Raw genomic sequence first — 15,315 nt, 5'->3', positions numbered from 1 at the left:
GGAAAACAAATCATGAACAGAATCATACATAAACAAACAGACAAACAAGCGTGAACGTTATGTCAGGCTACATACTGATGCTCATTTAAGATTACGAATTTAACAGTAAAACCAGATTTAAGATTGAATGGTTTGGTGAAAGTGGGCCTCTCTTCGAACAGGAAAAAGGCAAAGAGCAAGCAAATAAAAACAAGAACATAATTCAGCAAGCTTCCATGATCGGAAGAAAACAGAAGCCCGTCCAGAAAAATCGATGAGCTAAAAACATCACCACTAGGTCAGTGACAAGAAAACCTCAAACACAATGAAAGAACAGGGAACCTGAAAGTTGTGCTCATCAATCAGTTTAAGAGAAATAAAAGAAATCAATAGATCAAAACTCCAGTGGTATATTAGTTCAATTCGAAGCACAGAACGTTACCTCTGTGAATTAAGAGAAGCAAAGGGAGGGAGGGTTGCTGCGCTTTGATGCTGTAACTGACTGGGCTGGTGAGACAGAGGCGCACACCGGCACCGGAGCGACTAGCGAACGTAACGGCAACAGCTCAGTGGAAGACGAGGCAGCTCTTTCTAATGCATCAGACGATTTTCGCCGACTGTTTGATCCAATTTCGGAGGTCAGGAGCAGCTCAGAACTCCGAAACAGAGAATTTCCACAACTCTGAAATTGATCTTCCAAAACTGGAGGCTTTTGCAACCGAAGCTGCACAGCAAGTAATCAAGGAAAGACCTGCAATTTTAACATTAGGATATCGTTGAACTCACCCTTGAATTACTTGCAGGAAGTGCTGAGGGCTCCGATACTACAAATTAAACATGCAACACCATGTATTATGTATGTTTCATAAATATAACGACGACAATGGTGAAAGTAGCTATCACAGCCGACGAACGCCTTCAAACAGCTCGTTGATCCTAGCCTCGACGTCCTCTACGCTGTACTTAATGTAGCGGTCGGCCAGCTTTCCGGAATCTGCAGTGGCACGCAGCCGGCCGATGAAGTTGCGATAGGCTGGCAGCACCAGCGCCGCCACAGCCACCCTCAGCTCCGTCCGGAGTTGGTCGTGCGTCACTACCCACTCGCTTTGCACCCTCCATATATCCTCCAGGTAGTTGTTGAACACGCGTAGACGCTCCCGCAACGCCTTCACGGCCGCGGCCGAAGAGGAGGTGGCCGCAGCGCTGACGCCGTCCATCCGCAGCACCGCGACCACCTTGGTCCACGTCGTCCGCTGGTAGTCGTGGCCCCACCGACGCACCATTCCTATCTGTCGTCGGATCCAGTCGTCGCCCAAAAGCGCCCCCAGCTCGCAGTCACTAGCCTTCTGGGTCATGTAACGAGTGTTGTTCATCAGGAAGATGTAGCTGAGGGGTGGCTCCGGGTATACCTTCGACTTGGCCTCGACGTTGGACTGGAGCACGTCCATGATCCACGCTACCTGAAGAGACAAGGAGGACGAGGGCGGGTGGCGATCGGGCGGAACGCCAGCACCAGCAGCGTCCTCGTCCATAACTTCTTCGAGGGTCCGCCGGGAGGCGCACGCTGCTCGGAGGTAGTTCATTACGTAGCGAGTGATCGGGTGGAGACCGCCCCCAGGCACGGCGGCCTTGGCTGGGTCACGACGAATAAGGTTCTCGAGCTCGATGAATATTCCCCGGATCGCTGCTCCCAGCGCCCTGTGAGCCGCGGCAACCTCCGCGCGGAGAGTGACAGAGTACTGTTCGGAGAGGAGGTGGTCGAGTTCGGGGAGCAGGTCGCGGAGCGTCTCGTACATGTCCACAAGGCGGAAAATGCGCTCGGGCTCACGTGGGCCGGCCGCAACAGCATCTGCGAAGGAGAGGAGGCTGGCGGCTGCCGGGCGGCAGGCGGCGGCGAAAGTAAGGTCCGCGAAGGGAGGTAAGGAGGCAAAAACGCGTTCGCAGAGGCGGCGCTCACTGGGGACGAGAATTAGGAATGCCATTTTCGCACCCTTGACCCAGCGGGCGATATCGTCCTCAAGCTCAGGCCAGGGGGTGGCCTGAACCTCATCAGCAGGGCGGGGGCGAAGGCCTAGCCGGGCGATAGATTCGTCGACGAATCCTCGGCGGGAAACTCCGTAGGCTTCCGCACATTCGCGGCCGAACCCAGCCGCGACCATCCGGCGGGCGATGGCGTGGAGATCAGCGACAGAGCCTGGCGGAAGGGCATCGATGACGAGATTATAGTCGTCAACGGGGGCAGCGACGGGGATGCGGTCATCGTCCGCGTCAGCACCATCAGAGTCCGAGTCATGAGATGGTGGCGTGGAAATTACGGCACCATCTGATCGGTCAAGGATGGCGCGAAACTCTTCCTCAAGACGGAGCATGCAACGCTGGAGCAGATCATCGGCGCGGTCAAGAAGGGGCTTATCGGTCGGGACGGAGGGAGAGTCAAGGTCGTGGATGGTAGCGAGTAGGTCATCAACCGCCTCAAGGAAAGCAGCAGCATCCGCAGCGTCAGACCAGATGAGGCTGTCGGAGGAAACGAAGCGGGAGATCTGACGGTCGAGGGTGCGAATGGTGCGCTCCAGGGAGAGTGGTCGATGGTCGTCTGCCTCTCGTCCACCGCCAGTAACCGCGGGGGCTACGGCAGCAGAAGGGGGAGAATCCGCGGGAGGACGACGGTGAGGGAGAGGACGGTCGGAGGAGAGCTTGTCGAGGGAGAATCGGCCGTCGAAAGAGGAAAAGACTTGGAGGATGTCATCGGCCATAGTCTCAGTCCGGCCCAGCGTCTTGGCGATGTGGCGGACGGCGGCAATCAGCTTCTCCTCGCCGTTCTCTTCCATATTCGCGTAGACTCCTAACTTTTTTCTGCGTGTTTCGCGAGCTACTGGCGCCGAGTGGTGATCACGGGCAAATTGCAAGGAGTTCGAAGTTGGAAGTCGAGGGAGTGGATTAGGGTTTGTTTGGGTGGAAACGGGAGGGGGAGTAGTTGTTGGGTCGCATAAAGAAGAGGGAAGGTACGCAGAAAGAGGACATGTCGCACTCAATCTCGTGATAACGTCGGGAGACGTGAAAGCGCGGCGTAACTAGGTGTTATTGGTCCCAACGAAACGGAGTTGTCAATTTTCCTCATTTTCTAAATAAGACCAACATTGCTCGAACTTGATCCCGCACCGCGCTCTTTAGTTTGACTCTTCAAACTGCGTTTGAAGTTGCTGCGGACTTTGGATGATAATTAGTATCATCAATATATAATTAGGCTAAATAAAATCATATCTTAGAATTCTCCTACATTTATATCTGAATATATATTCCCCTTTGAATTCGAAAGTCTTGCTTCAGTAACTCTATATGGCTCAACCATTGTGCTATAAATCTGAAGAGTATTATCCAGCAAGATCCGCATAGTGAACCTGGGCCATACCAGATAGTCGCTAAAGGACATAAGCTCCAACATGGCCTAACATAAAATATCTATGGAATCTATGGGAACCAGATTGGGAGACCATTAGGTTTGGGTCCTAGACCACTTTGGTCGACAGGACTACTAGTCAGCAACCCCAAAAGATTCAGATTTGGAATCTGCATCCCACTCGGATCATTTTCTTTCTGTAGTAAACAAAATCCTTCCGCATATGGATTCTCGAAGACGAAAGCTCACTGCAGAATGCAAAGGCAGCCGTCATCAAGTAAACCAGTGAAAGCATCATACAAGAATGAGATTAGTAAAAATGCTACAAAATTCATATTTCTTTAACACTCTGAAGACTGAATTCCAACTATTTGCTGAGTGGAATTATCAGAAGCGTAGAAGAAAGTTTTGCTGCTGGTCAGATAGCAACAGTTCGGATGAGATTTTCTACGGACGGCAGATAGTAACACAGTCAGGCTCCTTGGTGACTGGCTGGAGAAATCCAAGATAGCAGAACTCACTCTTGTGGATAATTTTCGTCTACCAACCTAATTCATGACTAACTAGAGCTAGAACTTCAGCAAAAACACAACAACAAAAGACGTGTGATTTTTTGTCTGCACGGTCAAATCCCTATCTAAACTGTCAGGCACAATAGTGGATTTGGTATAACGATTTTATGTTGATATGTATGTATCAGATATCTCCTAGCATTTGATAGTACTGCTATCTTGTTGTTATGACGAGAAGAGTGGACAAATGATTGATCAGAAGTTTACTTCTTCAAGCACGCATTTCCTCCAATTGCTTCGCCCAGATTTCGCTCGATTCCAGTTCAACCTAGCAAGGAAAAATCTTCAATAATCAAGACCATATGTAGATGCAAAATGAATAAATGATCCCGTTAAAGAAGGTATTAAATAATTCTGTATCTACTTTTTATTTTATTTTTTTAACCTAATCTATTAGAACAACTCAACAAGACAAGGACCCATCATATAAGCATCTATTGAACAACTATTGGCATTTATAGTTTTAAGTACAGGTTTCTTGGACAAGAGATGAAAAAGGTACCTGAAAAGGCTTGTCTATCCACTGAAACACACACCCCCGTTCCTCTACATGTTCAAGCAGAGGCCTTGGAATTAACGGTTTAAAAGAGGAGTTGAGTTTCACTTTTGTTAGACCTCCACATGCCAACAAAGCAGCTGCCAAACCATTTGGTGTTAGCCCCTTTAAATGTAAAATTGTCATGTTCTGGAGGCAGCCAACACTTGCAAGTGCTAAAAGTCCCACATTGGTTATCGAACAGTAAGACAAGTTTATCTGGCAAATGACATGTCATGAAGAGTTAGGGCGAACTCTAGAAACCGAGAGCACAATGTTAAAGAAATACAGCACTTAAATACCTGGTGAAGATTCCGAGAAAAGCGTGCAAGAATAAGCATTGCAGCATCATTCACATAATAGCATTTCTTGATGTCAAGCTTTGTAAGTTTAGGGCAGCCCACAGCAATAGCTATAACACCTGCAGAGGAAACTTGAGGACAGCCTCGAATTTCCAGTGTGTTCAAATCTGAGCACTTTGATAAGGCTCTTAGTGAAGCATCTGTTATCCATGTACAATATGCTAGATTGGTGATCTGCAATTGTGGGCAGCCATGAGCTATTGCCCTAATACCTGCATCCTTTACTCCTGCAGATCTGAAGCATTAAAACTCAAATTAGTTAAATAGAATCAACATAAAGATACGCAAACCTTGGAGAACAAAGTTACTATAGATACCTGCAACAGACAACTTCTAAATGGAAGTCTATTTTCTTAGATATCTTAAATTGAGTTATATTTAGAGATTACCCATATGACATTCAAGCTGATTTCATTATATTGTATGAACTGTCATCCTATATCTAGTACATTCTATGTTGACATCAAGACGGAAAGAGAATCAACAATTACTTAATTTAGTAGTAGGCGAGTTAGATCTTGAGGGCTTTCGACCAAAGGTCAGGAATTCAAATTAGTATCAGGAATTCAAATTAGTATAACTGTATAAAATCTCTATTGGAAGGCGTTTAACCTTGTCACTCCCACCACAAACAGGGATTATCTCACATCCAATATGGTGTGCGAACCAGTGATCAAAAACTAAAAAGATGGAAAGACGGACAAAAGAACCTGACTAACCTGTACAAATCAAGCTCTCGGAGCTTTGGACAATTTTTTGCAATGTGAATAAGACCTTCATCACTAATTTTCAAGCATATGCCAATTTTTAAGATTGACAGCTTGTGACATCCTGAGAATGCTTTTAGTCCTGCATGTAAAACAATAATGAGAAAATTCAACAGTGAAAACTAGAAAATTCATTTAGTTTCAACAATATTAGAACCTTCATCATCCAATTCGTTATCTGTGAGATCAAGATGCTCCAGGAGGTGACAATGCTGACCAATCAGACGGAAACCCTCCTTAGATACTAGAGTGCATGATTCCATCTGAAGGGTGATGAGGGAAGTGCATGAACTAGTAATGTTAGCAAGGGAGAGATCAGTTATGTTGCCACAGCATGTAATATCCAAATTAGTCAACCCCTTATTTTTCATGACGATAGAAGAAAGACCATCATCTGTAACTCCTGAACACTTTCTCAGGCTAAGTTCAGTCAAAGATACACAGGCGTTTGCAATTGTTTTTAATCCAGCTGTTGTGACTTCACAACCATCTAACTTGACAGACTGCAATTTGGCGAGCTTTCGAAAGCTACTGGTAAGTGAATGGGTTACCTGCACAAAACACAAATTCATAAAGAGGGTCAGAAAAGCTTGTAATTAAGAGGAAACTTAATCATAATGTATGAATCTTACCATGCAACAGTATGCCATGTTTAGTTGGCGTAAACCTACAGTGATATTTAACAAGGAAGACAATCCAGCATGATTAATAGGTTGAGAGTTTGACAAATTTAGCACCTACATTCAATAAAATTTGAGCTGATAAGTAATCGCTAGCAAGATTTCATAATAGAAAAAATATAATTGAAGAACAAATACAACAACATGACAATAGATTTTTGGCTCTCATTTATATCACTCTTACTAGAAGATAATTTGCATCACTGAAAAAAAATGCTTGGTTGACAACATTTTTTTCAAAGGTTTCGTCAACAAAGAAAAACTTTTATTTTAAGATACAGATAATTGATTCTGCATAATGAATTGAAAAGGGATCATAAATATACTTGTAGCGACTTGCACTCGTGCTTCAAAGATAGGAGGCTGCCATCATCTATACAGAGGCATCCAACTAAAGCCAAATCTTCAAGATATGGTAATTGCAGGACTACTTCAAGCCCTGCCCCTGTTACCTGCAGAACAAGAAAAAAGAATTGATTCTTAAGAAAGATTTACTTAGGTCTTTTTGAATCCGAACAGAGAATTGATAGAAAGCCTAAATTAAACAAATCAGATCATATCGACTTAAAGTCAAGCCAGCTTTTCTCCTTTTGTTTTCTCTTTCTCAATTAAAAAAAGCCTATAAGTTATTTGTTTCGAAGATACAGAAATAGGTCCATGGAGACCTAACGAACATAAATTTGCTAATCTTTTCAACTATCTTTAGCAGAAAATATATGAAAAAAATGGTATCCAATCAAGAACAAGAGAATACCAGCGTGAAGGAAAGATTTAAATTGCGTAGTTGTTTACACTTCACAGCCACCAACGCAACCCCCAAATCTGAAATCCCTAAGCACCATTTCAAGCAGAGTAGCTTCAGCTTCTGGCAGCCAACGGCGATGCATCCAATCCCCATATCCGTGACCAATTTACACCTTGCCAACCACAGCCTCTCGAGATTCCTCGCTCGCCCAATCGCGGCAGCGGCCGCATCGCTCAGATCCGTGGCGTTTGACAGATTCATCTCTACCAGATTCGCACAATTCTCCACCACGCTCTCGATCCCAGCATGCGAAAAACCCTTGGACCGCGAAAGATCAATCGAGCGCAGCGACGACCGTAGGCAGTTCCCAACAGAGAAGAGAACGGTGTCGGTAACAGTAGGGCAGAGTGAGAGGTCCACCTTTTCGACAGAGGGGTAGCGAGCGAGGGCAGCCGGAAGGAGACCAGAGCGGAGCGGCGTGAGTTCCCGACGGTGGCAAGATTCGGCGGTGTAGAAAGATCTGCATACGAGCGAGAACGATTTCTTGCTCAGCGGTTCGGATTCCAAGCGGTCCAAGATCAGGAAAAGAATTTCCTCGGACAGAAAATCGAAGGGATTCTGTCGATCCTCGTCCTTCCCCATAGTGACAGCACCGTCGACTCGAGGTCGCTTCGCCGGCTTGGAGTAGGAGCAGGGAGCAGGACTCGGGGCCCTGGAGAAGAGATCGAGGGTTAGGGTGTCAAACCCTTCGCCGCCGTGCATCTTCCGGCAAAGATTGCCAACGGTCTCGGCCATGGGAGAAAGCAATCGCCCTCCTCCACCAACCTACGCCGCTCAAGGTTTGATCTTCGACTACAATCGTGAACAGCAAGATAAAGCGTGAGAAGCAGTGGAGAGAGAGAGAGACGCAGCTGCTAACAGAAAAACGGTGGGCGTTTATGATGAAGAAGGTGCTGAAATTACCGAAAAGCCCTCACAACAGGAGGACCCGGAGAACGTGGAAAAGCACAAGCATGTGCCTAGGTGCTAACAGAGTCGTACGGTGGTCAAGAAGCGAGAGCACAAATGGAACCGCGGCCGGAAAAAATTCCGTACGGTGAGGACGACCAGCAGGGATATAAAAGTAAATTCGCAGAAATTAAGCGGAGCGTACCATGTGGGAGAGGGTCGATGTGGGGAAGGACAGTGCGGACGAGTACGAACGCGAGATCACGCGTAGCGGAATAAAGCGATATAAAAAAAAGAACTAATTTGGGGACGGTAGGTCTTCGGTGTATGGGCATCCTCCAGGTGCGATCACCTCCCCAGGAAGGAAGAGGCGAGGGAGGTGAGCGTAAGCGGAAAAGCGGCGGAGCAAGGTTAAGGAAAGCGAAAGCGCCGCTGACGTCTGCCGTACCAGAAAGGACTTCTTCCGGAGTACTCAACGAGGTTGCATCTCGGGGAGGCTGCCACTGTTTATCTTTTTATTTCCCTTCCACGTCACGCAGTGCACCCGTGACTAAATTTGTGAGGCCCGCCTCACGAGGCCGTGCAAGTGGCAGGGCGACCGCGGGTATAGACGAATTTCGTGTGCCTCAGTTAACGGGGAGGCGGAGGCGTTAGGCGACGGGGATTCGTTGAGGACGGGGGGAGGTGGTACCTGAGACTGGAAGGCCCAGATCTGGACCATCCGGTGACAACGTTTCTGGAACATGCCTGGGCCCCCCTCCCAACTCTCCATCGACTCAACCCAAATCAGAAAACATTCATTTTTTATGCATTAAATATTGAAAATTCTTTTTTAATAAATTTTAATCACATTTAAATAGTATTGGTTAATTTATTTTTAAAAAAAATATAGCGTGGCAGATAAATAATTATTCGTAGTATTTTTTAAAAGTGGGCGAACGGATAGTTGGATCATTTTCTCACAGGAATATACATTTAAAAATAATTATTAATTTCAGCGTGCAATGTCCCCTTTTCGAAATTTCAACTTAATTTAATGTAATTGATTTATTTTAAAATTTTAAATAGTGTTAATATATGCCAACCTTTATTCTTTACTCTTTTATCGTTTTAAAAAAGATTTCATGATCTTTAAAACTGCAAACTTCATCAAGGGCACATCTAGAACATGAATATGTGCCTCGAACCGTGTCCTCTGTATGCTCTTCGCGATTAATATTAATAATCGTATTATTAAAACATGAGCCAGACAATGAGTAAAACCTTGGGGAAGTGGAGATCTAAGCACATATTCTTTTTGTTCAATTAACTATTATTGATTAAAAATAATAATCTTTTTCTATTTCCGGGAGGAGGTTTTTCTATTATATATTAGTATTTGCAAAAATATATAGATACACCTCCATGAGCATTAGAGCATCTACATCAGTATCCTCATACAAAATCTAAAATTTAAGGTAAAAGAACTACTTTATTAAATTTAGATATTCATTTTTTACTACATAATATATCAGCTTCCCTATAATTTACCATATATTTATTTTTTTATTATTTTTTCTCTTTCCTCCATATTCTTTATTATTAGATGGAGGAGAGATGAAGGAGAGAGAAATTTTTTATTATTAAAGGGAGGAGAGAGAAATAATATTTTAATGTTTAGGGAATAGAATTCATTCCCTAAATTTAAAGAACTACTATTCATGAAATGTATATTTAGGGAATGGGTAGGGTATCTGATGTGGATATTTTTTTAATGCAAAATGTAAAATTTAAGATAAAAATTAAATTTAGGGTAATTGATATGGATGCTCTTAATACTTAGAAGCGCATTTTATTTATAATCGAGAAGCAGAAGCAGAAGCAGAAGCAGAAGCAGCAGCCGCCTTCTCAGTCTTCAGTCCACAGAGTAGCATTCTTTCCAATCTTTTGCAGCGCCCTCATCACCTCTTCTGATGTCACATTTCCAGTCACAGTGATCTTGCTGAGCTCTGTGTCAACTCTGTAGGTCTCAACCTCTGCACAGACTCAGAAAAAAGATATAGTTAAGATCATTGATCTTTCAAAATCCAATTCCACTGCAAATCTTAAAAAAAAAAAAAAAAAGAGTACCTTCGATCTTTTTGATGGCCTTCTTGATGGCTTTGATGCACTCGTCGCAGTGCATCCCTACCTTCAACTCCACCAACTGTATTGGAGAGATTTGTATCAAACTTGAATAACTCAAGGAACCAGAAAATTTGTTCTAAACTTTAAATGAATGCTTACTGCCATTGGAGATGATTGAGAGAGGAAGGGACGGCGGTTGAACTCCAGCTTTGGGACTTAATTATATTGCTTCCAGTTAGATTCCTTGCTGTGAAGCCAAGGGAACACCGCTTTGCTGTTCGATTGACGTCAGAGATTTCACACTGCTTGGTGAGGCCACTAGAGATGTGATCGAGAGAAGGAATCTGCTTGTGGTTGAGCCTCTGCCGTTCTTTTTGCTAAAGATATTGGTGCAGTTCTATTCAATTTTCGTACGTCTTCGAAAGGTTGCTCTTTAGGAAAAGTGATTGACACGGGATGTGAGTGGATATATGTCGTGGTAATTAAAGTTAAAATAAGATGGCAGTTAAAGTTAAGAAGAGATAACAGCTAGCGTGTCATTTTTAACAGAACTTCGTTTTTCATCTAGTACTAAAGCCTTCAATATAAGGATGATCAGCCAAAGCATCGATCGAACTTGAGGGATCTAATGATTCACTCGTGCTAAGACATCTACTATATATTCGGTCAGTCATTAATCGATCGGGTTTAATAGATGGTCGCTCTGTCATAAACCCGATCAGACTTATATTCGGCCGCCGGAATCAAGGGACCTAGCTTTCCATTCTTAGAGCACAACTCTCAACATATGGTTGGTTGACCCTACAGTTGGTCAAATTACAAAGACTTATAGCTCCACTCATTGCCAAGGTACACAAAGCAAGTTCAATCGGCTTTAACGCATCAGTCAAGTGTACGAGATACAATCCTCCACTATTATAGTGTGATTCTCAATAAATAGCTAGTCAGTCATAATGTCGGGCGGATTTATACAACTCAGCATTCATGTCTTCTATATGTATAGAAACATAAGGTAATTCTCATTATGAAACTGGTCAATCATAATGTGTCAGTCGTATCTATGGTACCCAACTACCCTAGCTCGATAGAGATCCGATCGGACTCCCAGATCTCAAGTTATCACTATAGGGGCAGGTCTCCTCATATGAACGATCGGCTCAAAGTACCAGTCGAATCTCTCGAGACTTAGTTCCCTATCCTTCAAAGGCAAGTATCCTATAACCAGCCGAACCTATAAGACTTGGCTCCATGTTATTTCAACATCATATCCCCAACATCACATAATATATAACTGAGTGGCCTAGTGGTTGGACAACCTTACGGGACTTAGTATCCCGCTTTTTATATATCAATTTGCCAATATAATATACAGTCGGTATGTTAAAGATCCGGTCGAGATATCTGCAGGAGACAACATTGTTAGAGAATTACAACAACCTATCAGAGAGTAGCAATCATTCGTCAAAAAATATTCTTCTTTTATAACATATACATTCAATAGAACCTCCTTCAAAGGTGATTTTACATCTTACACCATCAGACACATTGTGACAGCATATTCCCTTAACCACCTCATTAATAGCGTAAGTTACAAAAGCAGTACACATACAGATAACGGAAGATTCCTCAGATGGTAACTATACATCTCACCAGCTGTATGTCTTCCCTTGCTCGACAACTTCTAACCCTCGACATTGTCTGTCACTTCATGATTAAGAAGGTTATGAGAGGTGGTATATAAAGAGATGTCATCTTCGTTGGTTAGGTACGCTCTGGTACGCTCTCAAATGTATACATATATATTTGCTACAACTACTTTTCATCTTCTTCATTTTTCCACACGACCACCATACTGACTTGAGTGTCGGAGTGCCTGCACCAAGAACCTCCTCCCTGGTTCTCGCTATAACATTCCCTTTACTCTGTCTTTGGTGCACACAGAGAGAAAGAAGAAGCTCACTCTTCTCTAGTCTAGGGTCCTCGCCCATTCAACCTTAAAGCCACCTGTTAGATCGAGACGCGCGTGAGGGGGGATGAATTATGTGATTTTCAAAAACTTTTCTATTTCTTTTTAAAACTAAGTATGAATGCAGCGAAATAACGAGAAAACAAAAAAAAAATAAAAACACACATTTGGTTTTACTTGGTTCGAAGCCTTCGGCGACTCCTGCTCCAAGACTTAGGTCACACGGACCTATTGATAGATAATCTAATAATAACCTCTTTCAGAACCACCAGAAGAGGAGATCGAATACAAAAAGAGTAGGAACAAGTGTAACACTGATAACCATGATTTTGTTACACTATTTTGATTCATACATGCATGATTTGATATCTTTGTCATAGTTGAAACTCATATTTACACTATATTTCATGCATTGCATTTATTCTTAGACTTAATTGTAAATTATCTTATTAATGCATTATTTGATTCTAATATTTAATTATTATTTTGTATGCATTAAAGGATCTTGGACTTGGATTAATTTGAACCAAAATTGTGCTCAAATTGGAGTTTAAGCAAGATGATCAAACTTTGGAGTAATTTGGACCGTCCATCCAAGACCAAGAGAGATATGACCTTTACATCGAAGATATACTCCATCTGATCCATGCAAAAGTAGATCACAACCATTGATGAACATCCAGAGCTTTTGATCCAAATATGAGATGTTTGAACCATTGATCAAGATGGAAGAATTCTGGACCGTCCTATCAGATTGGAAGTTTATTTAAATGGCGCGAGAAGCTACAGTGATCTGCGGGCTCGGTGTTTCTCTTCTCGTGATTTTTTTTACTGTTCATCTTCATCTTCCTCCAACACCCGATGCTCCCGTTCCCCATCCAGATCTCAGATTCAGTTTTCTTCAAAGACAGCGAACTTCGAGCTACCAACAACCAGCGTCCGAAGGGAGGAGAGAGCGACGACGAGGAGTTTCCCATGTCATGACATTACTATCTGCATTTCTCTGCCTCATCACAGATCAAGGGTGTTTTCCCGATCCATGGTTTCCACCAGCTATCAGAGGTTTCGGCGAAGTTTTCCTAAAGCTTCTGTATCCATTCCATCTCTCCATACATCCGTGAGTCTTGAATCGATCAGAGCTCACGATTCTAGAAGTCAATCCTCTGTTCTTCGAGCGTTAAGATTATCAGTCGTTCGCAAGCTTGAAGGGAGGTACCCCAGGAGTTATGCGCATCGTCTGCACTAACTGGGAGCTTGAATCTTCTTTGTCGATTGCTTGAAGGGCGATTCCTAGGAGTGTTTCTGTTTGACAGTAGCAAGAAGAAGCTCGATCCATGATTTGAATTGAGGGGGCGTTTACTTTATCTTTGATTGTTCCATTCATTTGCTCAGATCTAATGATCTGATTACTTGCATATGTAATTTCATTTCAATTTAGAATCTCTTCAATTTGATTGTTGCATTTTCTCCGTTATTTTACTGTATTTAAAATCCCTTGATTTCACCTTTGGTTCGTTGCAATTTGGATTGTGTAATCAAACTATAGTTAGGTTTTTAGTCCAATAAGTGATCATGTTAAGTTCAAATCTGAATTTATTTGTCAATTTATGCAATCTATTGAGAGTGATTTAAGTTGATTAATTTGAATTGAAGAACATTTCTATTCTTTAATTGAGCTAGCATGATCAGAAATGCATTGTTTGTCTAACTTTCGGTTGCTTTCTTTTAGATAGATTAAAACCAAAACACACATTGTCATTAGAAAACCCAAAAACAGCTTTGAATCTAGAATACCCGCACACTTACTAGTTAACCTTGGAAAAAAAATATGACTTGGACTCCTTACTACAACTCTTCTTTTGAGTTTAATGAGTTTCCAATCTTTATTAATTTTGAAGTGTCACGTGACATGTAAAATGGCCAACATTAAAATTTTGGCGTCGTTGTCGGGGAAAATAACTAGTAGTGTGTATTTATTTTAGATTGTGCATTGGTTGGTTTTCTTTGTTTAGCATCTCTATTGATTTAATTGCTTATCTTTTTGTATTTTCATGTTGACTTATTCTTGAATTGTCAAGTTCTTTAATGTTCATATATCCATGTGTGTGAAACTATATGCTCCTGAGTCTTCTAATATTGATTGTTAGTGTTGTAGTGTAAGAACAGGATATTTCTTTTAGCATGAATCCATATTTTCAGCATTTTGGAGGTGGAATGGATAGTCAGTATTTTCAGCTTGAGCATCAATTTTATCCAACCATGGATCAACAAAATATGTATGAATCATTTTCTAATACTTATAATGCTAATTTGGGGGATCATTCACATTTTAGATATGAAAATGCACAAGGAACATTTACTGAGCTAGATCCAGCCTACTAAAATTCATATGGGTTTCAAGAGGTTTCAGTATTTATTTAGCCACATTCTTTTCAACAAAACGATCCTCAATTTGAAGTGCCAACATGGAAAACTAATGAGATTATGCAGCAAATGAGAGAGCATCAAGAGCAATAATTTACAAGGATACAGAATATACAGATTCAATTAGATCAAATTACATCATCTATCAACCAACTACAAACACAAAACTCCAATGAGGAGATGGAAAGTAGAGATTGTGTTAGGCCTGACCCTACTTCCATTATTTCACAAGATTTTTCTAGTATTTTTTATGATGATGATATAGTTATACAGATTTCTGATTCTACTGATATTGTTTCTGAAGACATTGTGAATGATGCAGGTACTAAACACTTACTTGAAGATGAGGGAAGTGTAAGGGATTGTATATTGGAAGTAATACCCCAAGAATCACCTAAACTAGATGTTGATGATATAAGTGTAGGGGATTGCACATTGGAAGCAATACATTAAGAATCACCTGAATCAGAGTTTGAACCATTATTTGATGAGGAGGAGGTCACAATCGTCATTTTAGAACCCACAAGTACCTTTCAGCATGACAAGGTTAGTGTTTCTTGTGATTTTTCAGAAAATTTCTTTAAGGTACTTGATCCCGTCCAATCTACCTAGCACCCTCCGGAAGGGCTCACATGGGCGGATAACGAAGGGTGATGATCGGGATGATGACGTTGCGGCTCTGCGCACACTCAGACGAGTACACGAGTCGTTAGAGACCAGAAATCAAGGAAAAAGTCCCCGGGTCAAGCCCTCCGACGCTCAAGTCAGGTACTTTTTTCCCAGAAAACACAGAGAAAGGACCAAAAGTAAAGACTAGTGAGAAATGACGAGTGA

At 42.4% G+C, this 15,315-nt stretch overlaps 3 protein-coding genes across 4 annotated transcripts; all 3 read right to left on the bottom strand.

Moving 5' to 3' along the window:
- Positions 1-804: 804 nt before the first annotated feature.
- LOC122053019 (exocyst complex component EXO70B1-like) lies at positions 805-2,807 on the bottom strand. Its single transcript, XM_042614841.1, has one exon. It carries the CDS (start codon positions 2,805-2,807, stop codon positions 879-881), a length of 1,929 nt encoding a protein of 642 aa, XP_042470775.1. The 3' UTR covers positions 805-878.
- Positions 2,808-3,239: 432 nt separating this feature from the next.
- On the bottom strand, positions 3,240-7,946 carry LOC122053018 (F-box/LRR-repeat protein 3-like). 2 transcript variants are annotated; one of them, XM_042614840.1, is made up of 9 exons: positions 7,047-7,946; positions 6,619-6,744; positions 6,245-6,349; positions 5,770-6,163; positions 5,565-5,694; positions 4,786-5,080; positions 4,451-4,702; positions 4,156-4,216; positions 3,240-3,624 (listed from the first exon to the last, which is right to left on the bottom strand). In XM_042614840.1, the coding sequence occupies exons 1-8, from the start codon at positions 7,830-7,832 to the stop codon at positions 4,160-4,162; spliced, it is 2,145 nt and encodes a 714-aa protein (XP_042470774.1). In that variant the 5' UTR covers positions 7,833-7,946; the 3' UTR covers positions 3,240-3,624; positions 4,156-4,159. The 2 variants fall into 2 exon arrangements, with proteins under 2 accessions (XP_042470774.1, XP_042470773.1); XM_042614839.1 differs by lacking the exon at positions 3,240-3,624 and having other exon boundaries at positions 3,981-4,216.
- A 1,751-nt stretch (positions 7,947-9,697) lies between these two features.
- Positions 9,698-10,420, bottom strand: LOC122054189 (heavy metal-associated isoprenylated plant protein 32). Its single transcript, XM_042615999.1, has 3 exons — positions 10,251-10,420; positions 10,095-10,170; positions 9,698-10,000 (listed from the first exon to the last, which is right to left on the bottom strand). The coding sequence occupies exons 1-3, from the start codon at positions 10,254-10,256 to the stop codon at positions 9,873-9,875; spliced, it is 210 nt and encodes a 69-aa protein (XP_042471933.1). The 5' UTR covers positions 10,257-10,420; the 3' UTR covers positions 9,698-9,872.
- Between the last annotated feature and the right edge of the window lie 4,895 nt (positions 10,421-15,315).

Source organism: Zingiber officinale, chromosome 3A (assembly GCF_018446385.1).
Source record: "Zingiber officinale cultivar Zhangliang chromosome 3A, Zo_v1.1, whole genome shotgun sequence".
Lineage (NCBI taxonomy): Eukaryota > Viridiplantae > Streptophyta > Magnoliopsida > Zingiberales > Zingiberaceae > Zingiber > Zingiber officinale.
The sequence above is the reverse complement of the archived record's forward strand: the minus strand, read 5'-3'. Positions and strand labels throughout refer to the sequence as shown.

Excerpts from the sequence above, each read along its gene's own strand:
- LOC122053019 (XM_042614841.1), bottom strand. The coding sequence starts at position 2,807 with ATGGAAGAGAACGGCGAGGAGAAGCTGATTGCCGCCGTCCGCCACATC.
- LOC122053018 (XM_042614840.1), bottom strand. The coding sequence starts at position 7,832 with ATGGCCGAGACCGTTGGCAATCTTTGCCGGAAGATGCACGGCGGCGAA. Across the intron at positions 6,745-7,046 it reads TAAATCTTTCCTTCACGCTG|GTAACAGGGGCAGGGCTTGA; the intron begins GTATTCTCTTGT and ends CTTGTTCTGCAG. Across the intron at positions 6,164-6,244 it reads ACATGGCATACTGTTGCATG|GTAACCCATTCACTTACCAG; the intron begins GTAAGATTCATA and ends TGTTTTGTGCAG.
- LOC122054189 (XM_042615999.1), bottom strand. Across the intron at positions 10,001-10,094 it reads GGCCATCAAAAAGATCGAAG|AGGTTGAGACCTACAGAGTT; the intron begins GTACTCTTTTTT and ends GAGTCTGTGCAG.